At 37.5% G+C, this 24,515-nt stretch overlaps 3 protein-coding genes across 3 annotated transcripts; 1 reads left to right on the top strand and 2 right to left on the bottom strand.

The window, feature by feature from the left end:
- Positions 1-9,839: 9,839 nt before the first annotated feature.
- Positions 9,840-12,938, bottom strand: LOC137735502 (UDP-D-xylose:L-fucose alpha-1,3-D-xylosyltransferase MGP4-like). Its single transcript, XM_068474934.1, has 4 exons — positions 12,281-12,938; positions 11,512-11,673; positions 10,630-10,845; positions 9,840-10,494 (listed from the first exon to the last, which is right to left on the bottom strand). Exons 1-4 carry the CDS (start codon positions 12,761-12,763, stop codon positions 10,285-10,287), a joined length of 1,071 nt encoding a protein of 356 aa, XP_068331035.1. The 5' UTR covers positions 12,764-12,938; the 3' UTR covers positions 9,840-10,284.
- A 436-nt stretch (positions 12,939-13,374) lies between these two features.
- On the bottom strand, positions 13,375-16,368 carry LOC137735052 (protein ABIL1-like). The gene is made up of 9 exons (XM_068474413.1): positions 16,033-16,368; positions 15,295-15,377; positions 14,937-15,087; positions 14,697-14,796; positions 14,517-14,609; positions 14,302-14,386; positions 14,119-14,171; positions 13,911-14,014; positions 13,375-13,822 (listed from the first exon to the last, which is right to left on the bottom strand). Exons 1-9 carry the CDS (start codon positions 16,114-16,116, stop codon positions 13,667-13,669), a joined length of 909 nt encoding a protein of 302 aa, XP_068330514.1. The 5' UTR covers positions 16,117-16,368; the 3' UTR covers positions 13,375-13,666.
- A 5,760-nt stretch (positions 16,369-22,128) lies between these two features.
- On the top strand, positions 22,129-23,944 carry LOC137735291 (delta(8)-fatty-acid desaturase 1-like). Its single transcript, XM_068474704.1, has one exon. It carries the CDS (start codon positions 22,343-22,345, stop codon positions 23,690-23,692), a length of 1,350 nt encoding a protein of 449 aa, XP_068330805.1. The 5' UTR covers positions 22,129-22,342; the 3' UTR covers positions 23,693-23,944.
- Positions 23,945-24,515: the final 571 nt, after the last annotated feature.

Here is a 24,515-nt window from a genome sequence, read left to right on the forward strand (position 1 = left end):
TAATCAAACAATTGTTGGCACCACTCCAATAGAAAACTTTTAAAAATTTCTAAATCACACCAGCTTCAGCCTTACACCGAAGGTACTTTTGGATGACCTTATTTGCACCTAAGATTTAAAGAGTGTGCGGCGTACGTAGAAAATGTAAGGTATATGGTGAGAGTGTGGGGTATGAGGTTATTATAGGAAAATAAATGGGATTTATTAAGATAAGTTTTAATTAAAGAAAGCAAATGTGGGATGTATTCAAGAATATGTGGGGTTTCAAATAATAAGCCCAATAAATTATGTTATTTCAATTTCCTTCATTTTAAATGGAGAAATTAGAATCCCATGCATATTTTCAATACTTTTCAGATTAAGCATTAGTTATTTATTTATTTTTAAAGCTTTGATTAAGAGGCTTTGACCAATTTCCACATTAACATTTTTCTATTTTTTAAATTACATGTTATTAATTTAAAAGGGGTTTGGATCCTTGCCGAATCCCCTCCCTGGGGATCCTAGAGATCAATGAGCATGGACCGTTGATAAAAAATCATGTGGTCCTAATTAAATATTTTTTTATATTTTTAAAAGTAAAGTACCATCGTTTTGCATGAAAAATATAAAAGGGAAAAAAATTGTGGCTGCACGATTTTTGATTAACGATCCGTGTTCGTTGATTCCTAGGATCCCCAGGGAATGAATCCGTCAAGGATCCAAATCCGTTTAAAAGGATCTTCACCTTGCAATTAATTGCCTATGATCTAGCAAAGTTAATTTCCCCAATTCCTTGAATTCCTGCACTATTAATGACTTTTTCCATGAAAATTAATTAATTAATTAAAGTAATTCCTCATTATTAGTAAATAAATAATAAAACTTATGATTCATTTGAAAACAAACGTAACGACTTTTGACATGTTTAGATTTCAAATGTACTAAATCTTCAATTATACCATGAACCAAATGTGCTCATGTTATACATAACCATACTACGTACTGATATAAGCAAACGAACCTACAATTAAACGTACCAATATTATGCTTAAGTATTTTTTTTTTTTGAGAAACAGTACAATATTCATTAAAGATGGAACAATACGTAGAAACAAGTAGGATAGGGTGGGCCTCGATAAAAACCTTGCCAGGATTTCAACCCGATTGAATGGAAAAAGAGCATATTGCACCAAAATTAATGTTGAATACTATCCTAAAAAAAGAATATCAAAGATTACATCCGATAGTTCTTCATACCAAGAAATTTGACTATCTAATGTTAATCCCAATCTTACCAACTGTGAGCTACCTTTTCTGTTTTCCGTCGACCAAACGTGACCTTCAGTTGTGAGAAAGACATCAAATATGTCTAGCATCGTTTAGAATATACCCAAAATTCCCCACTTAAGGCCGCTGCATCAGCTGCCTGGAGGGCATTAACTATCACCAGCGCATCTCCTTGTAAATTGTACCTCCATGGCCGAGCATGACACCTCCTGCGCAAAACGGACAGCAGCTCCCACTGCCATGGTTTCTGCCATTTGTGCAGATTTCACACCCCGCATGCCGTGCAGCCATAGCTGCCACAAACTCACCCTGGTCATCACGGATCACGGCACCAATCTCCCCGAAGCCTTCGAGTTCATCCCTAGTTAATTTATTGAAATAATATTATAGTAAACAATAAAAAAAAAATGCTTTAAAATAAGAGTAAAACAGAATGCCAAAGAAATAACATGTAGTTGACAAAAAGAAACGTGAAGAAATAAACTTCAAATAAAATAATTTTTTTCGCAAAAATTGTAGGAAAAATAGAAGTTTAATCAAATTTTAAAAAGGAAGATAAGTTACCAACCTCTTTCTCTTTAATGTAGATAATATTGTTTGTATAAAAAAAGAGTGATATTAAACAAAGGGCCACCCTTGAGAATTTGGGGGCCCTAGGCGAGTCTTTGAGATTTTAAATTGCAGGTTATTCCACTTGATACCAATTTCAAATTTCACTTGACCTTTTGAATCAGTTCTTAAGTTGGTTAGGTAGAGCTCGATTTCACAAGCTCATAGGCTCAAATGAATTCCAATTCTAAGTTAGAAAAAGAAATTACGAGCCTTTGAAGTAGAGGGGCATTTTGTAATTCACACATACTATAATTAATAAGTGCTATTTTAGAAACTTAGAAATCTGGAAGGTTTCCATTTCGGCAAACCTAACCGACCCAAATCAAACCACATCTACCCGCACGACCATCAATTTTTCGACATCGATTTTAGCCAACTCTAGTGATATTTTTTGACACCACCTCCACCATCTTGAAGTTCTCAATCCTCTCTACAAAACCCACCCAAGAACCAACCCATTTAGCCACCGTACGTGGTGGTGCAAGGCCACGAAAGTCAAGGGTTTCCACAGTGCTCCGACCACCTTTTTCATTTTTCTAGGTTTCCGGTCGTCATAAACCACCACTAACGGCAGTACATGTTGCAACACATGGGGAGAATTCAAATTTCATGGGATTTGGACAATAAGACATTCTCGATGTCTTGACCACATATCCAAGGTCCGTTTGTTGAATTTCGATACGATGGTTTGATTATTCAAGTTTTAGGATAATTGTATCGCCGTACGATTTTTGTAATAAATGAAGGTCCGACCATTGGATCCATATGAATTTTTTACCTTTTGGAGTAAAGTGTAAAGTCATAGACTCATATATGACTCTTGCACTATGTTTGGATTAGGGAAATAAACTTGGAATTTTAATGAAAGTCAGAATTTATAAATTGATATACACCAATTTCCTTGTTTGGGTTCATAAACATATAAATTTAGAATTTTTGCATGGAATAAAAACTTGAAATTTAGGACATACAATTCCCAAGTTTAAATTCTATGTAAATAGTGTCATTTCCAAATTTCTATGAGTGAGAGTATAAAAATAACAAATTCCGTATTAAAATTTATTGTTCTTTTAAGTTAGCCAAATAAGAAAATTCACAAATTCTAAACAATAAATTGGCTTTTTTTATTAGCACCCCACAATATGTTGAATACACCCCTCTTTAAAATTTAATATTAAACAACTTACATACCTAATATGTAATGACAATTTCGATCTTATAAGGTTTGAAAAAAAAAATCCAAATTACTTTTCACATGTATATCCCAAGTTTATTTATCTTCTTCAACTCATAAAACCACTCTCATCCTTCATTGTAGAATTAATTATACTACAAACACGTTAATTGAAAAAATTATTCTTGACGAATGAAACGTGAAATAAACGTTTAAGAAACTTTACATGAGGTAAGTGTGACATCCCGTCCCGGAAATATCGGAAACGGGCTTATGAAATGACCCTTTTACCCCTAGCTTGTTTTCGTATTATTGTTTTTGGTTGTTTTGTGTGGTGTTGGCAAGCTTAGGGCCACACACACACACACTGTCTCACTCTCACTGTCTCTCTCTCTCTCTCTCTCTCTCTCTCTGTGAGTTCCCCGAGCCCCATTCCCTTTCTTCCTCTTTGAAAACGTACGGACAAACCCCAAAACCCCTCAAACCTTAACAGATCGAAGAAACCAAGTGCACCATCAAGTTCGTGAAGCTGAGAGGAGTCCAGTGGTACCAATTTCAGGTAAAGACTTTGACGTTTTCACGTCGATTTTACAAGCTCCGTTTTAGTCACTGTTCATGCAAGATTAATCTAGTTAGTTTTTGAACTTTTCAAGCTTGTAGTTGTGTTGGTGAGGTCCCAAGGAGCCTCGGAGTGCTTCGTTGGACAAAATTGGACGTCGGGATCATCCTATTCTAAGTTGGCCGGTTTTGGAGAATTTGCACAGGTATAATCTAGTGAGTTTTAGGCCTTAAATTGTGTATGGTTGTGTTCTACTAGTTTAGGGCTTTATTTTGGTGCAAGAAACGTGAAAAATGGTGGAAAAATGAGCGAGAAAACCCAAGTTGCAGGTTTTCCCAGTTTCCGGCGCCGGCGACATCGCCGGCGATTGAATGAAGAAGGCGACGGAATATTCCGTCAATTCTGACGGAATATTCCTGACGCCGTTAACGGAACCTGTTAGTTTTAACGGAATATTCCGGGGTTTTAACGGAATATTCCTGACGGCGTCTGTTGACACCGTCAGTGTGCATGGCACGTGGCCGCGCGTGGGGGGCGCGTAGGTCCGTGCCTTGGCCGGCGCGTGGGGGCGCGTGCGGCGGAGGAAAATTATTCTAAAAATATGGTTGTGATCCTGAGGTTGTGTAGAGCACGTTGGTATATTCATTTGTCCATTTTGAGCAATGTATGAGAAGTTATTACGAGAAGTTAGTTATGTGCTTTAAAGTTAACGTTTTTATAGTTGTTTCGCATTTAGGTGACACGTACCCCGAAGACGAGCGTGCACACGCGAGGCAGGGGGGCTACGACCCTTCTACATACCAGTGAGTGGGCTTTTGTTTTCCGTATATACCTATATACATTTATATTCCCAGAAATTGATTTAAAAGGGGTTATTTGCCTTATGCCATGCATGTTATTATTATCGTTTATGCATCATTGCACACATTAGTAGTGGCATACATATATATGCATATTGGTGCTGTGGACGTGCATGTAGGTGCCAGGTAAGTGTTATTCACGTTTATATTTCAGTAGTGGTTAGAGATGCTTAGAGAGCTCATAACCTGCACCCCCGGTGTTAGTGCTCCCGCCCAGAGTAGGGCACAGTCATTCACGTGATGTTCACCTCCCGCACCACACGCTCAGCTTGGATCCAAGTTAGGTGCATAGGCCTGTCGTACAGACCACATTAGGTGGTTCCGACTCGTAGGTGACCCGCGATTATTCGCACAGCCTTCACGTGATCGTAGCACTAGAGCGTATATATATGTTACACCTAGGCCTGTCGTACAGACCACTTTAGGTGGTTCCGACTCGTGGGCAGGTTTAGATATTGAGATTGAGATTTGAGCTCTAGATGTAGCCGTACAGGTCACGTTAGGTGACTCCGGTTGCCAGATTACATGATATTGATTATGTTTATACCTGGGCACTTGCATATCGTTATGAGAATTCGGCATGGCATATTATCGAGCATGATTGATATACTTTGAGCATTTTTGGCATGATATACTTTGAGCATTTTTGGCATATGTATTATGTATATATATTTTCTGGGAAGTATACAGGTTTTACGGCGAGGGGTTAGTAAGTATGTTATAAATGGTTTTCGAAAGCTTTGTTTTTGCCCACTCACGCTTTTGTTTTGCGCCCCTCCAGGTTCTAGTTGCTTAGCCCTTGCGGTGGTTTCCCTTGAGGGTTTTCCGGCGTTTCTGACAGACACTCCCCATTGTAGGGTCGCCTTCGGGCGTACTACTGTTGTCGTTTTGTTTGGGCTGCTTTAGACCTACTCTGAAATTGTATCTCGCTTACTAGCACTTGTTTTAGTACCTTGTATGCTAGTTTTTAATTACTCGTACTTTTATATTACTACTTTATTAGCTTCCGCACGTGCACATGGCTACGTCACCTTTGTGTGACGGCCAGCACGCTCCGATCTCGGTCGGGGTGTGTCAGTAAGACTTCGTATTTTCATTATTTTAGTGATTTCAATGATATCGGCATGCATATAGCTGCGTTATGAATAATATCTATTAAAAGCAAATATGATTGATGATGAGAATCACACACCTAATAAACCTTAGCCACATTAGATCACAAAGATCCCTTGATTTTAAAAAGCAACGTAACAACCTAATCTCTTCCTCTAATTCAATGATTCAATAACTAAATCAATTCCCATGATGATGATTCCTCTTCTTCCTCTAATTCCTCATTATTAGTAAATAAATAATAAAACTTATGTTTCATTTGAAAACAAACGTAACGACTTTTGGCATGTTTAGATTTCAAATGTACTAAAATTTCAATTGTACCATAAACCAAATGTGCTCATGTTATACATAACCATACTACGTACTGATATAAACAAACAAACCTACAATTAAACGTACCTATATTATGCTAAAGTTTTTTTTTTTTTTTTTTTGAGAAAGAGTACGATATTCATTAAAGATGGAACAATACGTAGAAGCAAGTAGGATAGGATGGGCCTCGATAAAAACCTTGTCGGGATTTCAGCCCGCTCGAATGGAAAAAGAGCATCCCGCACCAAAATTAATGTTGAATACTATCCTAAAAAAAGAATATCAGATATTACATCTGAGGGTTTTTCAAACCAATAAATTTGACTAACTAATGTTAATCCCAATCTTACCAACTGTGAGCTACCTTTTTTGTTTGCCGTCGACCAAACGTGACCTTCAGTCGCGAGAAAGACTTCAAATATGTCTAGCATCGTTTAGAATATGCCCAAAATTCCCCACTTAAGGCCGCTGCATCTGCTGCCTGGAGGGCATTAACTATCACCACTGCATCTCCTTGTAAGTTGTACCTCCATGGCCGAGCATGACACCTCCTGCGTAAAAAGGACATCAGCTCCCGCCGCCATGGTTTCTGCCATTTGTGCAGATTTCACACCCCGCATACCGTGCAGCCATAGCTGCCACAAACACGCCCTGGTCATCACGGATCACAGCACCGATCTCCCCGAAGCCTTCGAGTTCATCCCTAGTTAATTTATTGAAATAATATTATAGTAAACAATAAAAAAAAATGCATTAAAATAAGAGTAAAACAGAAGGCCAAAGAAGTAACGTGTAGTTGACAAAAAGAAACGTGAAGAAATAAACTTCAAATAAAATAAAATTTTATCGCAAAAATGGTAGGGAAAAAAAAAGTTTAATCAAATTTTAAAAAGGAAGATAAGTTATCAACCTCATTCTTTTAAATGTAGATAATATCGTTTATATAAAAAAAAAAGAGTGATATTAAACACAAGGTCGGCCTTGAAAATTTGGGGGCCCTAGGCGAGTCTTTGAAGTGGGGCTCTAGAATTCTCTAACTCCTGACCCTTTGTATATTGACAGGTGTAAAAAAAAAAAAATCACTAAAAACATGAAAAGTCTATTTCTACATCAAATATCATTAAAAATTAATATATATATATATATATATAAGGAAAGATATACAAATATTCAAATATTACCCATCTCACGTTTTTAGATGCAAAAGTTTACATAAGCTAATTTTTCAACCAATTCAAACCAAAAAAGAAGTCCCTACCTAGTACGCCAAATTCCAATCATTTTTCTATTGTTACAATGTTACATATTACATTCAATAAATGAACGAATGGTTGGATTATAGAGATAACATCTTATAACTAGGAAAAATACTAGAATGAAGAGGATAGTAATTTTCGTATATGCGTCTAGGCGGACGAGGCAGATTTGAATAATTTTATTATATACTGGCATTTGCCTACACACTTTGTGTGTATGAACACAATTTTTTAGAAAATGAGAAGGAGAGAGGGAGAGAGAGAGAGAGAACGTTGGCGGAGTGGGAGGTTTTTGTCTTTGTATTTTTTTTTAAATATTGGAAGTATTTTAGCATCACCTGTAGGTGAAGCTTCAATACAAAATAGTAAATTTTGAACCTGTGAAATTACATTATTACCCAACATTTTTTTTTGTGTGATAGAAGACTAATTTGTCTTTTCACCATTTTTTGGTTGACAAAGAGGATTTTATTAATTAATAGAGAAGAGATTATATAAACTAATTAATTTGAACATTAAATAATGTCATTTTTCAAAAAGGTGAGAGTTTTAGCCTTTTAGGTACATAACAAAGATATATGTGGTGTGATATTAAAATCGGGTAATAAAACTCCATAAAAATAAACAGAAAGGTGATATTTAAGATAGAAGCCAAAAAGTAATAATAAGATGGTGGAAACTATTTAAAAGGGAGAAGATGTGCAGCTATAAAAAAAAAAGGTGGAATCATCTTTAAGTAAAGTCGTGCAATTAAAATGATATTAGAAATATGGTTGTCTTCTTCCCCGCGAGAGGCTGACCCTACAACAAATAATTTTCAAATTTTAGCGTTTACATATAAGCCCACATAGTTCCCGCCCATCCTGGTCTAGACCTGCCTAGCTCCTCCTAAAAATTGGGGGCCCTAGGCAGACGCCTACTCTGGTTACCCTTGGGGCCAGCTCTAACTAAACACACCCTATTATCCTATTTTTTCACTTATATTTTCATGAAAATGTTAATGACATATTTATCCTTATATAAAAAGACTTTTAGACCCTATTTAAAAATTCTAATGTTTAACAAATTAAAAAACTGAAAAAAAAGACTTGTAGGTCGCTTTAATTGGTCCAATTGGATCTTCTCCACCGCGAAACCCCTTTGCAACCCTCTCTGGCTCATCTTCAATATCAACCCAAGGTTTGAACAGGATTTTCGCCACCACTTTCCTCTCAAACAGCGAACTGAGCCACCCAAAAAACGATGAACAAACGAAAGCAACAATGGCGACGGATCTAAAATTGAAAATCAAGTGGTCGCCGCGCGATTCTTCTAGCCTCAATTCAGTCGATGTTCTTGATCTTCGTCCCGGAGGAGTCTCAAGCTTCTTCGTGGCTTTTGTTATGGAGAACCCAATGCCCATTAGATTGCATGAGAGACTAATGGCAGCGTGGTTGCGCTGAGCATGGGGCAGAGGCAAAGGATAGCTGGGTTGAAGGAGGGGCAAGCCTGGGCATTTCGATTTTAGGGTTTTCATTAGTTTTTATTTTATTAATTGAACGGTCAAGAAAGTTTAGAGAGGGAGAGACATACATATGTGTGTGTGTGTATATATATATATATATATATATATATTAAAGAGGTTATTTTAGGAATAAGGGTGGGTGGAAAAATAATTTTTTAATTTTTTAATTTTTTATGGTGTGTGAAAAAATAAGACATTGTGATGGGTCTAGCACCATTCTGAAAAAAAAAAAAAAAAATAGGTGTTTAGTCTATAATATTCCAAAACGAGGTGTTTATATCAAAATACCCCTTTAAAATTCTTTAGTACTCATAAATTTTATCATTCAAACAAAACGTTGGTGTTAATGCAGAATCAAATATGATTTTTTACTTGACTCAAGAGTTATTCTCAATGCACTTTTCTTTGAGAGCGTCAGGTTTATCAACCAAGCAACTGGACACATTAACCTCTGATAGGGAATTGTGATGGAACGTTAGGAGAAATTTTTCCAATTATACAGCGTTCAAGTTGGTAATTTACGTGTCACAACACAAATGAAAGGATACGGAAAATATATTTTTCTCTCCACTTGTATTAAGCACGTAAAAGTACCAGCTTGTGTGGCTGGCAAACACAGTCAACCGACTAATGCTTAAAAGTTACCTTCCGAGTAATTGACTAATTTGACACCCAGTAAAACGCATCTATTCCATTTTACATTTTTTTTTTTAAACAAACGATATTATCTATACTGAGGGGGTGAGGATGAAGCTAACAGCCTCACAATGAACTAACAATAATGTGATTCAAATTCGCCATTGAAGAGAATTGAACCTAAGACCTCTCACTTACAAGTGAAGAGAAATACCACAAGACTGTCGTAGTAAGTGGTACATTTTCCTATTGACCCACAAAAAAAAAAGTGGCACATTTTCCACTTCTTAAATCTCTTTACCATTCCTTGTTTTGGAAAAAGAACGAAAATATGCCCCCTCTTTCTGCTGCTTCCTTTATTCCTTATTCTCTATTTGGTTATTTACTGTGCAGGTTAGTGAATAATGCATATGATCACAGGTCAAATGCAACAGCGACCCCTGTTAAACGTAATCAAACGTTTCTTGCAGAGTAGGGAACCGAAAACTCATAGCAACTACAACATCCGAGATCAACAAATCTTCTCATCTTTATGCTCATCCACAATAACTCTGTATATATTCTGAAACAATGTATTAGTATTTGGAACTTTCAAAAGACGATACACTAACTGGTTAAGTTACACCACAGAAAAGGTTTGTGAACAAGTATGAATTTCAATAAATAGCTTAGTCAAAAAATGAGAGCAAATGAGAACAAGAACACCAATTGTACAGCTAGTTGACCTGGTTGTATTGGCTATCTGAAATCGCTGCCAAACATCAACGAGTGAATGAAACTGACTGCCTCGTTCAAGATACATTATCCTTGCTTTGAAGAAACCATCAGTACATAGAACAGTAGGCCACTAACATCAGATTCCCTTTCTTAGTCTGTTACAAAAACCACCGGGCAGGAAGGTCAAAAGAATTGGTAGGAAGCATGTCCTGCAGGCATCAATAGAACTCAGGTTCTATGGAATCAAATATCCATGATGTCCGTCAATCTCATATTCTCCCAAGAGGTGACTCATCAGCATGATTATCGACCAACCAGAGATCATAATCATGGAAGCGTTTTATCTTCTTCTCAAAACCCAGGATATAATTATTGTGAAGTATAACGTGCATCCCTTTAGTTTCCTGCACCCATGTCTTGTTCTTAAAGTATAGTCCTCCAGTTGGGAATGCTGCCTGCGGCAGCAGATAGAGATCCACCTGCAGAAAATTAATAACATAATCACTCAAAGGATCCATATAATTCGTGAAGGTATGATGCCATAAACATTTTTCACGCATCTGGGCCTAATATCATCGTACCTATATTAAGCACAACTTTCAAAGTGAAAATACCTCGTTAGCAAGTTTGTCTAATGCCCAGTTAAAAGCAGGCTGATCATTTGCTTTTTTTTCTCTGGACCATGGTTGGTCTTTAAGTTCCTCAATCCACTTCTTCATAAGTAATTTTGCTCCACTGGTTGGACGCAGGAAAATCATGCAGCTGCAGATATAAGTGCGTCCTTTCTTTCCTGGAGGTGGCAGATCGTGAGAGTGGTTCAGAGGTTTGACCTGGTCACCAAAATCGAATAAACCCCTTGTAAATATAACGAAAGCAGTTATATCTGCAGCAATAGACTAGACTGCACAGTCAAAAAAGAATAATACTAAGAACTGCTGCAGCTACAACACCTTTATCCGTTATCTTTTAGTTTTTAGACATACAGCAGCAAACAGGCAACTATTTACTTATTTATCAAAAGGTCTCCCTCCCTCCCCTCCTCCTTCCCATCTCTTTCTTATTGTGTGTGCCAAATGGTAGAGAAAGGAAGCAGCAGTTCAATCATTGTGTAATTGTGCACAGCATCTGGTCTAATCGAGATATTGAAGACTGCTTTCCCCGGAGTAGATTGATATGGTGTGCTTAATGATCTAAGGATATGATTATTAATGACGACTTAAGTAGTAGTTTGGTGGCCACTTTATGTACTGAATTGGTATCAAAAGATATCGCCATATATCCACTTAATACACCAAAGAGTGCACACAATTCAAAGTTTCCTTATAGCAAAAGGAAAAACTAACGAAAGTTTGTGTGTATGTTTTACTCATAATCATGCTTGTGCAGAGCACATCTCCCGGTGGCTGATGGACATGAAATTTAGGACAACACATGCTTAGAATCCCGTTTACAATTTAAGCACATGTCAATAGCTAAATCAAAACTAGTGTACTTACTGGAGTCATGTCATCTGTGAAGTACACGTCATGGTTTCCTTCGAAATAGGGAAATGGATCAGCCAACCACACCATATCAACATCATTGTACATAACATTGTATCCAAGTTCCAAAATCTGCAACAGGTGCCAAGGCCTTCGGGAAGTAAAGTTGAAGAATCCCTACACTAGGAAACCAATCAAAATCACTTTTGAAAGGTAATAAGTCAACAATCCATCAAGGCAAAGGGTTCCAATCATCATATTCAGGCTCAAAGAGACATAAACACCCAGAAAACCAATAGAATCCAAAGAACAAAAGGATAAAGAGTTTGAATGGGGAAACATTATGCTGGAGCAAATACGTACCCGACAAGTTGAATTCTACATCAGTTTTTTAGTTGTCAGAACTTGAGCAGATGGTGTCCAAAAATTAATATTCAAGTGATCAGTGAAAATTTTCAAATGAAATTTCTCATTGAGCCAATGCTGTGACAATAAGGATTTATATTGCTTGTTTGAGATCTTCCGTACATAGTTGTTACGCTTAAAACTAACCAACCATTTTATATGACGAATATGAAGTCGAGTCCTAAAGAATTCGTGTCATAACCTCTTACAAGTGCACGCATTTTTACTTCCAGTCAAGCCCAAAAACTTACACAAATCAGTAGCGAATTAAACCCCGAAAACAGAGCCTAAACTACAGAAACATGAGCATCACAACATCTAACCATCCCAAATATAATTTCAAACTCCACATATAATATGAAAGAATCAGCAATTATACCTGAGAACCAAACTTATGGGCAGTCTGAGCATCCGGCGCAGGCGGCACAAGCACGGCGTGGCCCGGCCACCACTCATTCACCTTATAAAGCGTGGCATAGTCTTCGGCAATCACAAGCACCTTGTCCTGGTGCTTTTGCCTGGCAATGCTGATCAACCAGTTGTTCAAAAACGGCAAGTACGGCTGACTGACGGCGCAAACAATCACCGTCCCGTTTCGGGCCACGAACGACGCCGCCTGAGCCAGCGTGTAGTCCCGCCACTTGGCGATGGAGGGCCTGGTGGTGACCGAGAACAGGCTCTCCCGCATCCCCACCCAGGGGAAGAAGACGCCCATCACCACCATGAGCGAGAGGAGGACCAGGAGGGTAGTGGGGCTGAAGATCGAATATGGTTTGTGGGAGTTGGCGGAGAAGCGCGGGGAAATCGGGTAGGGATCTGAAAGCGGGTTGTGGATTGGTCTTTGGTACAAGAAGGAGGACATTGTTCCAGAGAAATCTATCGTAAAGATTCAAACCTTGAATGGATTTTTCAGTTTGGAATCGAAAATAGAGCTCAGATTTTGAAATTATCGAAATTGAATGCGAGGATGTGGAATAAGAAGGGTGCCACCGTGGTGGTGATCAGACTGTTTTCTCAATCGGACAAGCAGATCAGGATTCAGGAATTTGCGTTGTTGTCGTTTCGGATACTTTTTTTATTTTTTATATTTTTTAACATCGATATTATTCCACTAATAAAGAATGATAAACTTAGCCTCACACGTCGTTTTGGATTTAGAGGTGCGGATCTGTTGTTTTGCAAATGTGATTACAAATAATTGCACCTAGGAGTCCTACTACAACGCTACAGCACGTTCAATGGATTTTATGCAAAATCTAACTGCTGGAAAGATTCATTAAAACATTATACGCAAGATCTAACCGTTGATTTTCCAAACTATTAGCAGCACGTACCATGGAAGAAACTTGTGTATTAAGACTTTACTTAACCCTAGCATCCCCGGCGTGCATATTAGAATTTTCCTTATTACCAAAAATGATTAGTAGTGCTTGTGGGTGCCTGAAAGCCGATCATTCAGAAGATGTATCGACATTGAAATTCAGCGACATAACAGAAACTGAATTATTCATCAGGTGCAACATTGTACAGCTACATATTTCCCCGACCACTTCATTACAGGACTTCTGTGCACAATTTGCTCGTTATTAAGCAGCCCGGGGAAAGACTTCGAGGGGGAAAAAAGAATTTGATTTCAAGCAATTGATAAACTAAGGACGAAGGGAAAAGCTTGAAATCAAAATGCAAAGGAGGGATTTACAGGCATATTGACCCACATACAGTGGGCGTACCGATATTGGCATCCTTGACTTGTTATAATGAGGCCTCACGAGACAGATCCAGCCTTCAGCTTATTCGATTTCTGTTTGGCAAAGAACGCCGATAGCACGCTTTTGCTGCGAACAGGGACGCGCACTATCTCCCGTCTTGGATTTTCAAATGACCTGAATGCCGTCATTGGTCTGGAACCATCTACCGCTTCCTGCAAGGAAAATAACTTCTCATCAGCTCTCAAATTTTCCATCTTCTGTAATACGGAGATCAGAACTTGGAGGACAAGATCACTCTACCTTGTGTCCAGCACCTGACGTTTGCTTAACCCCACCAGAAGCAGGAAATCCACTTGGTTGCTGAAGCTGCGTTGCCGAGGATTTAGGGGTACTCCTTTCATTTTCTGCATTCATATTAGTCAAAGCATAAGGAACTACCGTTTCTCTAGCAAAGCATCTATTCACACAGCTAGGTGATATGATGATGTAACTTCCCAATTCTACTTACCTACAAGCTGGAAAACACCAGCAGTGTTTACAGAAATTTTTGTGTCTCCAGTGCTGCACAAAGGAAAATAAATGTTTCAGGTTTCTTAGAAGTATCGGGCGCAATAGATACACCAACAAAGAAAATTTTTTTGCCAAGCATAGTGAAACCATATGCAAGATTCTTGTTTCTCTTAGGAATTACCTAGTCCGGACCTGTGGAGTCCCCTTCAAGGTTGACTTTGTTTCTGAAGCTAAATGCCAAGAAAGAGTTTTTGATGCAGCAGCGCCTAAACGTTACACATTGTTGAAACACCAAACTCATTACTTGTCCAATGTTAAAATCGAGGAAAGCTTACTCGCCCAGTGAAAACTGGACTTAGAAGGTTAGAGGTAAGCATCCAAAGGAAAGTGACATACTTGAAGGCTGAAGATGTGCTCTTGTTTGATAAGGATGTTGCCTAGTGTCAGTCTGAACATGTGGACTAAAATGTACCTTCTTATTGACAGAATCTAGCAAGAAGAGAAATGGAAATAAATGTAAAAATCTCATCACAAACAGGGCAACTCTAACAAGAAGTTGACAGTACTTGGGCTTACTTGGTAAAATGTAGTGCTTGTGATGTCTCGGGATGAATGCCAACAACTGCTGCTGCCTCGACCCTTCTTTATCCATGTATGTTTTGCATGTAAGAAGTTTCTAGAATAACAAATGAAGTTTGTTAAGCCCTTCCAGTTAGGTATTCATGTTGACACCCCCGAACTTGGATGATAATCTTTTCGTAAGATATATCTATTGATACCCTTTCTATTCTAACATAAAGAAATTGGAAACCTCACCTGATTTAGGCAAGTAACTTTCAGATCCATGGTTGAGACATCTGAGGTTTGCTGATCAAGAAGGTCAGTTAACTTGTAAGCCACAGTGCCAAGGTGATCAACAGCATTAACAAGGGCCCGTACAGCATAATCTTTCAGGTTATCCAATACCCTGATGCATAATTTTATAATCAATGTCAGAGAGAAATGGAGCAAAGAAAATCCTGGTAGAACCGAGAATCAGACAAGTGATGGTAAAAGCATCCAGATATGTATGACATGCTGGAGCATCATACCCATTCTCCAAAACTTGCACATGCAATTTTATACAGCATTATTACCAGCATTTCCTCCAAACGATTAAAACAAAGATCCTTACATTTGTTTCTGCTCACTATGAAGATAGGACTTTTCGCAGTATTCCGCAGCAGAATAAAGCTGAGGCCTCAAGTTCTTGAGTTCCTGAGATAAAAATAGCAAACAGACTATGACAACCCAACCATTATAAAATGCCCATTTTTCTCTTCAATCCGCATAACCGTATCATTTCAAACGAAGTTCTTAACACAAACACTAGGAAGTAGGAACAAGAAAAGGCTTCACGCTACATATAATTACACGATATTCTTAAAAAATAATGCAAACATACCATGTTTTTTAACCATCTAGCACTTTTCAATCATTTCTAACATACCTGAAACCTAACCACGATTTCCAGCTAATGCATACGATTTCAATCATTAGCAGTACAAAAGAGCATTGCCAATGCAACAGTAAGTAGCTACCATAAAGCAGCTCAACAGCCCTAACTAATGCTTGGCATTAACCGCCAAAAATTCATTGCTAATATTTATTCTCGAAACCATAAACACCCAACGGATTCAACTCTCAAGCTAAATTATGCAGACAGTAACAAGATTCGGGATCTTAAAACTCTCATTAAACAGGACCCCACAAATTCAATCAATTCGTAAATCCAATCAACCAATTTATAAGATGCACCAAAAACAACAAACCAATCAATCAAAAACGAAATCAACATCAGATCCAATCCCAAAATCTCTCTCTCTCTCTCTCTCTCTCTCTCTCTCTCTCTCAGATGCAACGACTATCGAACCTGCAGGGCCTTGACGAAGCTCTTGCTGCGCTCCATGGAGAGCTCGTCGAAGGTCATGGCGGGGCGGTGCTGCTCCAGCTCCATTTCAAACAGAACCAATTTCCGGCGAAAAATAACTGCAAATTCCAGGAAGGCGATGCAATCAAATATGAAATTACAGCGGTGGGCTTAGATTTGGGGGTTAGGTTTTGGTGGGAGTGAAAGGGAGAGAGTGAGTGTGGGAGAAGCAACGCCGAGAGGTGATGGTGGGTAATTGTTTTTTCTAATTTTTTGGATTAGTTTAATTAATTTTTATTTGGAGTCGAATGGAAGGGAAAATGACAGAGAATTTAGTGCACATGTACGGGGGGCAGTTGGAAGGATGGTGAGGGTTCGGAAATTTAATTAACGGCAAGCGATTTGTCGTTTTCAGAAGGTGGGTTTGTTCGCTGTGAACAGCATATGATCCTTTTTTTTCTTTGACTAAACTGCAAATTTCTTTTTTGAACTTTTACTTAATTTTTTTGTTTCTCCTTAAACTTTTTAATTGGAAAATTAAGTACTCAAAATTTTCTTTTCTTTTTTTGTCGATTTTCCCCTCCTGTTAGTTTTTCATCCATTTCATCCAAATTTCTATTAAATAGAAGCATGTGCACAACATGTGAAGGTAATTCGGTCAATTCACTCTTTAAAATAATTGAAAACCTTATATTTCTAAAAAATAGACCTATGCAAATCTATGCGATTATATTGTTTTTGTGTCTGAAGTTCTAGCGAAGTAACACCTTTGTCATCAAATGAGTGTAACGTGGTGTAAACATGATAAGAGTTAACGTTAATTTGAATAGAATTGAAAAAATAATGGTAGGGGAAATCGGCCAACAAAATTAGTTTAAGTCTTCAATTTTTCAATTAAAAAGTTTAGGAAGAAATTGAAAGTTAAGTGAAAGTTCAGGAGAAAAATTGGCAGTTTACTTTTTTTTTCTTTTTGTTTATTTTTGAATTGTGGTAATATATATCAATGAAACACCAAAAGGTAATTGATCAATCCATCGACATGAGTAGTAAAAAACAACAAAGTATATGAATAATCCATAATGCGTTGTCAATAGAAATTTAGGAATAAAAAGCAATAAATAATTTTAAGAATTATGTTGTAAACAAAATAAATAAATTGCATAAATAATTTTACGAATTATGTTGTAAACAATCGTGTATGTTTTTGCATTTGTTTAGGTTTTAGGATATGGTAATAAGAGTAGATTCGTTAAGGGACTTACAGAGCCTGGGGACTATAAAGGCTAGAAAATCGTAATCTGATTAGTGTGTGAACGACTGATTATAACACTTAAATAATCATTATTAATTAGTTCTATAGTGAGCAACTTATGATAACCCATCATTGATCAAAAATTGTAACGGGGAACAGGCCGCGGATTGCCTTTCCCTAGGATCCCAGTTCAAATCATTGAACCATCATTCCTCCATCATTGTGTTTGCTAGGTCCTCTCCATCAAGTGTTGTATTTTTTACACAAAAAAAAAATAAATAAATAAAATAACGACTATAATCACTAAAACTCAAGTTTCTTTATATCAAACTCGACATAATCTTTTTATCTATATAAAACTCAAAATACCAAATTAGGTTCGAATCACGTGGATAGTGAATTCAATACCAAATTAGGCTATTCATTGTGTGGCTTTAGCCGAACTCCCATTCCCCCTAGTGTAAAAATATCAATGTACTAAAAAAAAAAAAAAAAAAACCTAAAATACCCCTGATTACTTATTTGTTATCTACAATTCATTATATGGATATTATGTGAATTAATATGAGAGCTTTATATATAGAGACAAAAACTTTTATTATATTTCAATGAACTCCACTAGTCTTTAAACATGTCAATGAGAGACAAAAGCATAAAACAATTAAAGTCTAGCCCAAAAACATGAAAACAATATTTTAAAATACCAACCATACCCCTAAGATTTTAGGCTTTTAATAGAACCCAGCTCTCACAACACCAACAAAAGCAATGTGTCATAAGCTTAACCTATATTCGACTATTTCTACACAATCAGTTTTGAACTATATGTAGAATAAATTTGTATCATTTATTACTATAATCAGTTCAATCAGTCCTTGACTATTTTTGCAGAATCAGTTCAACTCGTCTTCGACCATTTTTGCAAAATCAGTTCAACCTATTTCTCGACCATTTGCAGAATTAGTACAACTCGTCTTTGACCATTTTTGTAGAATCAGTTCAACCCGTACTAGATCATTTTTGCTATATCAGTTCAACCTGTCATCGACTATTTTTGCAGAATTAGTTCAACTCGTATTCGACCATTTTTGCAAAATCAGTTCAACTCATCCTCGACCATTTGTAGAATCAATTTAACCCATCTTCGACCATTTTTGCATAATTAGTTCAACCCGTCCTTGATCTTTTTTGTAGAATCTGTTCAACCCATCCTCAACTCTTTTGGCAGAATCAGTTCAACCCTTCCTCGACCATTTGCAGGATTAGTTCAATTCGTCTTCGACCATTTTTGCAGAATCTGTTTAATCCATTCTTGATTGTTTTTGCAAAATCAGTTCAACCCGTCTTCGACCATTTGCAGAATCAGTTTAACCTGTCCTCGACATTTGCAGAATCAGTTTAACCCGTCTTCAACCATTTTTGCAAAATCAGTTCAAACCGTCTTCGACCTTTTTTGCATAATCAATTTCAAATACATATAAAATCTGGTTTTGTATACTTTTTTTTACTTTAAAATGCAAATTAATTGACTTTAATACTTTTTAAAAAAAAATATGCAACTTTCTCACTCATGCGAGGGAGGTGAGGGTTACAGAAGAATCGAGAGCATCGTGGAGCACTAAATTGAACCAGTTTTATATATTTTATAATAGTACCAATTTGTATAGTTTTAGAAGAATTAGTAAATGGGGAAGCCTAGTTTGTGTTGGGTTGGGTTAGATTGATTCTTACTCAGTATTTGTAAGTTCCAAAGAATTTACTTTTTTTATCAATCAAATTAAGTTCAAAGTTAATTAATATCCTCCTTCAAATCAAATTAATCATTGTGGATTAATTTAATTTCTCTTGTGCAGGCTCCATCATGTGTTCAATCATTTGAGAGTTCATTGAACGATGTCCAAATGTATAAGGATATAAGATTGATGCTTGTGTTTGTAATTTGGTCTTTTGTTTATTTGGATCAATTTTTTATCATTTTAAAAAGTTTGAAAGCATATTTGATGTACTTGATGAAACAAATAAATTTGAAATAGGTTTTCTAAAGTCTCATTTCCAAGTGTAAATATAATTGTTTTAGCTTTTGTACTAGTTAACCTCAACTAATGATCAGAAGCTCATTCTTGTGGCAAAAAGGTGTATATGCCCAACCTGCACATGCTATGTCATCTCTTTGAATTACGAGAAACAAGGCGCCTAAGTGGCACAAACAACTCCAATGTTGGAGAGAGAAGTGTGAAAAGATACCAAAAATAAAGGGTATTTTGTAAGTTAAACTCCATAGAAAAAAAAAACAAATGATGACATATTTCACATTTATTATTGTTTGTCTCTCCTTGAAATATTTAAAAAAGTGTTGTCTCAAGGACTTGGATCCTCTCCTGAGCTAATGGAGAGGATTCTCCTCATCAATCATCGTAGGCCGTTATATTTTAATCCAACGGCTACAATCATTAAAATTTAAAGGGATCCCCCTGTTTGTAGCCGTTGGATAAAAATCCAATGGCCCACGATGATTGACGAGGAGGATCCTTTCCGTTAGCTTAGGAGAGGATCCAAATCCTTGTCTCAATATAAAATTAAGTATTAAAAGTATACTCTATGTTTAATTTTCCAATTAATATCATGAAATATTTTTCAAACTAGGCAAATTGAAAAGGGGAATTAATGATCTAGACAAAAAGAAAAGGGGAAGTAATGATTCTGGAAAAAATAAAAAAATAAAGGAAGGGTGTTATGGGTCAGCATAAAATTTAAGCTAATATTAGGAAGACTAACTACCTACCATGTATATTGTATATTACTCTTGGTCTTCAACATCTATTTATCTCTTACGAAAAAACTTATCTATTATTATCATTGATAAATATAGGTAAATTAATATAATATTTTATGTTACTAAGTATTTCATTAATATTTTTTCATGGAATATTGTAATAACGTTGTATGAAAAAGATATCTAAGTTAGAGAATTCAAAATATTAGTAAATTGATTTACATTTTAGTTTACCTACTTAGAATATTGTAAAAATAATTTTCCCCACTTACATACATTATAAGGAGTAGGAAAATTATTTTCATTTCACACCAGACTAATTTGTAGATACATATCAAAATCAATACACTTGGTTTTTCTTTGTGCATTAATCTAAATACTATGTTATAGACAAATTACCAAAAGAATATGAGAATGTTACAGGTAAATGACCCACAATATGAGAATATTACAATACGGTAACATTATTTATATAGACAAATTAGTAGGCAAGTTTTACTATTGTATATATGTAGAATAATTTAACATGAAATATGTCGTTTTAATTTTATTTTGATAAAAAATGATCCAACAGATTCCAGTCACAAATCCCATCAGAATTCTTGAGATTCCATACAAATCTTCGAGTTGTGGACCTCCTCGATGTCGAGAAGGTTCTCCGTCGTGACCTAAAGGGTTTATGGTTACACCCCGACTCGACCTCGACTGAGAACACCGTAAATGTGGCGGTGCCGTTTAGCTATTCCGGTGATTACATGCCCCCGGCGAAGCTGGGGTGCCCTAAAACAAACCCAGACTTTTTGGGCCTTGTCTAGGCTTAGCCTACTTGGGCTTCAACTTTTTTGGGCTTATTTCCCTCACGAACCAGCCTAAAGCTGGGCTGCCTTCCCTCACAACCCACTTGGGCTCGTTTCTGATTAGGCTTGTTTTCCTCTGCTGTAAGCCTACAACTTGCATGCATATATGGGCTGCTTAATACAGCCTACCCGAGCCCATAGCCTGTAGCCTTTGCTGCCAGGCCCACTGTGAACAGTAGCCATCAATCCGATGTTGGGTTGCCTGTTGTTCTCAGCCCAAAGTCAATTTTAACTTGTTTTTTCAACCCAATGCCAATTTTGGCATTCCCGTTTCATAACCATACCCATTTAATTTTTGGGATGTTTTGGTTAACACTAATTAAGCTATAATTCACTTATAACTTGGCCCGTCGCCAATCAAAGCTAATATGACTACATTTCATTACTTTGCTTCCACGATCGACCCCGTTTAGTCTAACAAATTTATCGTTTGATAAAAAATATAAAATAAAAGTCCATACCAATCAATTGCTGCAAGTAATCCACGTGTAATGTAACAAAATTCTAAAATATGAAAAAAAATACAAACAAATTGATATATTTGATATCTAAGGTGGAGTATGAAACACCCAAATGGAAATCGATGCGTAACCACAGCATGTTTTAGTATATTCTTTAGCTAGAATAACAGATATTGGCATCTCCATATACGACTAAAAATTTGTAGATATTTTTGCCCATACACAAACAGAGCCGTGGTTGCGCTGCCATTATCACAAAATTGATTTCATAAAAGGGTAAAGAGAACTTATCCGACCAAAATTCAACGAAATAAATTTATTAAAAAAAAAAAACCAGTTGGTGGTTTCGTCTCGGTAAACTACTATTTTGGAGGCCGAAAAAACTCACAGAAGCATTTCAGCTATCTCATGACCACCCTCGTATGATTTATCAACACCGAAAATCAAATCTAAAACGTGCCGGGAACCACGTGACCATCATTCCGTGTTACATATTTTTATTTTATTGTTCAAATTCGGTGTGACAATTCACTTAACTAAACTTAGGGATGTGGTTATAAATGTGGGGTGGTGTCGACGTGTCCAGATCCCATTAAAACATCTGATACGGTATGGACGCTGGAGACGTGTGCCTCGCCGTAACCAACGAAACTCGACCACTCAACTTCCCCTGCTTCCCCTACCCATATAAAATCCCATTTCCAAACACGATTCATGTCAAAAAAAAAGAAAAAAAAAAAAAAGAAAATCCCGAGATTGAGAAATAAGGGAGAAGAAGGAGAGTTTGAAAACGAATCCAAAAAAACCCAAATCAAATCTGAGATTATCCCAATGCACTACTGGGTTCGTTTTTTTTTATTTTTTATGAACACAGGCATTTTCTCGGTTTGATTTGCGTGTGAGAAGAAAAAAATTGTGTATTGTTGCGATTTTTTTTTAAATTTTGTTGGGTTTTTATTGTTGTTCACAAATGGAAATGGAGGTGGAGAAGAAGTATATTTCTGCAGAGGAGCTGAAGAAGCACAAGAAGCCTAGAGATTTATGGATCTCTATCCAGGGCAAGGTTTACAATGTGTCCGATTGGGCGAAAGATCACCCCGGCGGCGATACGATTCTGTACAATCTGGGCGGCCAGGATGTTACAGACGCCTTCATCGCCTACCATCCCGGCACTGCATGGCAGTACCTCAAGAAATTCTCCACCGGAATTTATCTCAAAGATTTCGAGGTCTCCGAGGTGTCGAAAGATTACAGAAGAATGGCCACGGAGTTTTCGAAGGCGGGTTTGTTCGAGAAGAAGGGACACGGCGCTCTGTGCTCAATCGTTTTCATTGCCATCATGCTCAACCTCGTCGTGTACGGAGTTTTGAAATCCGACAGCGTCTTGGTACATTTGATCTGCGGGATGCTTCTGGGGATGTTGTGGATTGAGGGAGCTTACATCGGACACGATTCGGGGCATTACCAGGTAATGTCGAGCCGATTTTACAACAACATTGCCCAGATTGTTGCCGGTAATTGCTTCACCGGAATCAGCATTGCCTGGTGGAAGTGGACGCACAATGCCCACCACATTGCCTGCAACAGCCTCGATTACGACCCGGATCTCCAGCACATTCCGGTTTTTGCTGTCTCCGCAAAGTTTTTCAATTCGATCACCTCGATTTTTTACGGGAGAGTTTTGACGTTTGATCCTCTGGCAAGGCTTTTGGTCAGCTACCAGCATTTTACATATTACCCGGTTATGATGGTGGGGAGGGTTAATTTGTTTATCCAGACATTCTTGCTCTTGTTTTCGAGGCGGAATGTCCCGAACAGGGGATTGAACATCATCGGAATCCTTGTTTTCTGGACATGGTTTCCCCTCCTCGTTTCGTGTCTGCCCAATTGGAGTGAGAGGGTTATGTTTGTGCTGGCAGCATTTGCAGTGACGTCGCTCCAGCACATCCAATTCACGTTGAATCATTTCTCCGGCGACACCTATCTCGGTGCCCCCAATGCCAATGACTGGTTCGAGAAGCAAGCCGCGGGGACTATCGATATCTCCTGCTCAACTTGGATGGATTGGTTCTTTGGCGGCCTGCAGTTCCAGCTCGAACATCATTTGTTTCCGCGAATGCCTCGCGGACAACTGAGGAAGATTGCTCCAACTGTGAAGGAGTTGTGCAAGAAGCACAATTTGCCATACAGGAGCTTGTCCTTCTGGGAGGCCAATGTGTCCACAATTAGGACTCTAAGGAATGCTGCCCTTCAGGCTAGGGACCTGTCCAATCAAGTCCCGAAGAACTTGGTCTGGGAAGCTTTGAACACTCATGGCTGAGACTTGCTCGAGACCGTGTCAATATGTATTTACTGCCCCAGAAACACACACATTGATTCGCTTACATTGCCATTTTTTTTACAAGTTTGGGGCATCTATCTAGCACGAAGAAGACGATTATCGATGAGATGGGTTTTTACAAGTTTGGGGCATCTCTCTGAGACTCTGTATTTGCGTTGGTCAGGCCTTTTGTAATACTTGCAGATATTAGTTTGATGAAAGGCAATTTCTTTACCAAGTATTTGTGTTCTTCTCTTTTTTAAGAAATTCTTTGTGCTTGACTTCTTCAGTCGATAATGTCAATAAAGGTTCGATAACACCGTTCATCTGTGTAGGGCGTGCACGCAAGGACATATGAGTGCCATTATAACCGGAGGTGGATTGTTTACCCTCTCATTTTCGTACTCTTTTCATGCTCTCATGTGATGTGTGATCACGGTTAAGTCACGTCAATATTTTAAATTAATTTTTTTATAGAAATAATAAAACAAAAAGTAATAGGAATATAAAATGTTAACGTGGTTTAACCGTGACCACACAAACAGAAGGGCATGAGGAGAGTATGGAAATAAGAGGGCAGACAATCCACCTCCATTATAACCCTCTGCTGTGGGAAGAATCTAATGGACCTAGCTTCTCTGCCCTCCCCGTTCCCATACACTCTCATCTCCTCCTATTTGTGTAGTTACGTTAACATTTTATATTACTATTAATTTTTATCTTATTATTTCTATAAAAAAAATCAATATAAAATATTGACATACCTTATCCGTGACTATACAAAATAGAAGAGGATGAGAGTGTATAGCAAATGAAAGGGCAA

Source organism: Pyrus communis, chromosome 5 (assembly GCF_963583255.1).
Source record: "Pyrus communis chromosome 5, drPyrComm1.1, whole genome shotgun sequence".
Taxonomy (NCBI): Eukaryota; Viridiplantae; Streptophyta; class Magnoliopsida; order Rosales; family Rosaceae; genus Pyrus; species Pyrus communis.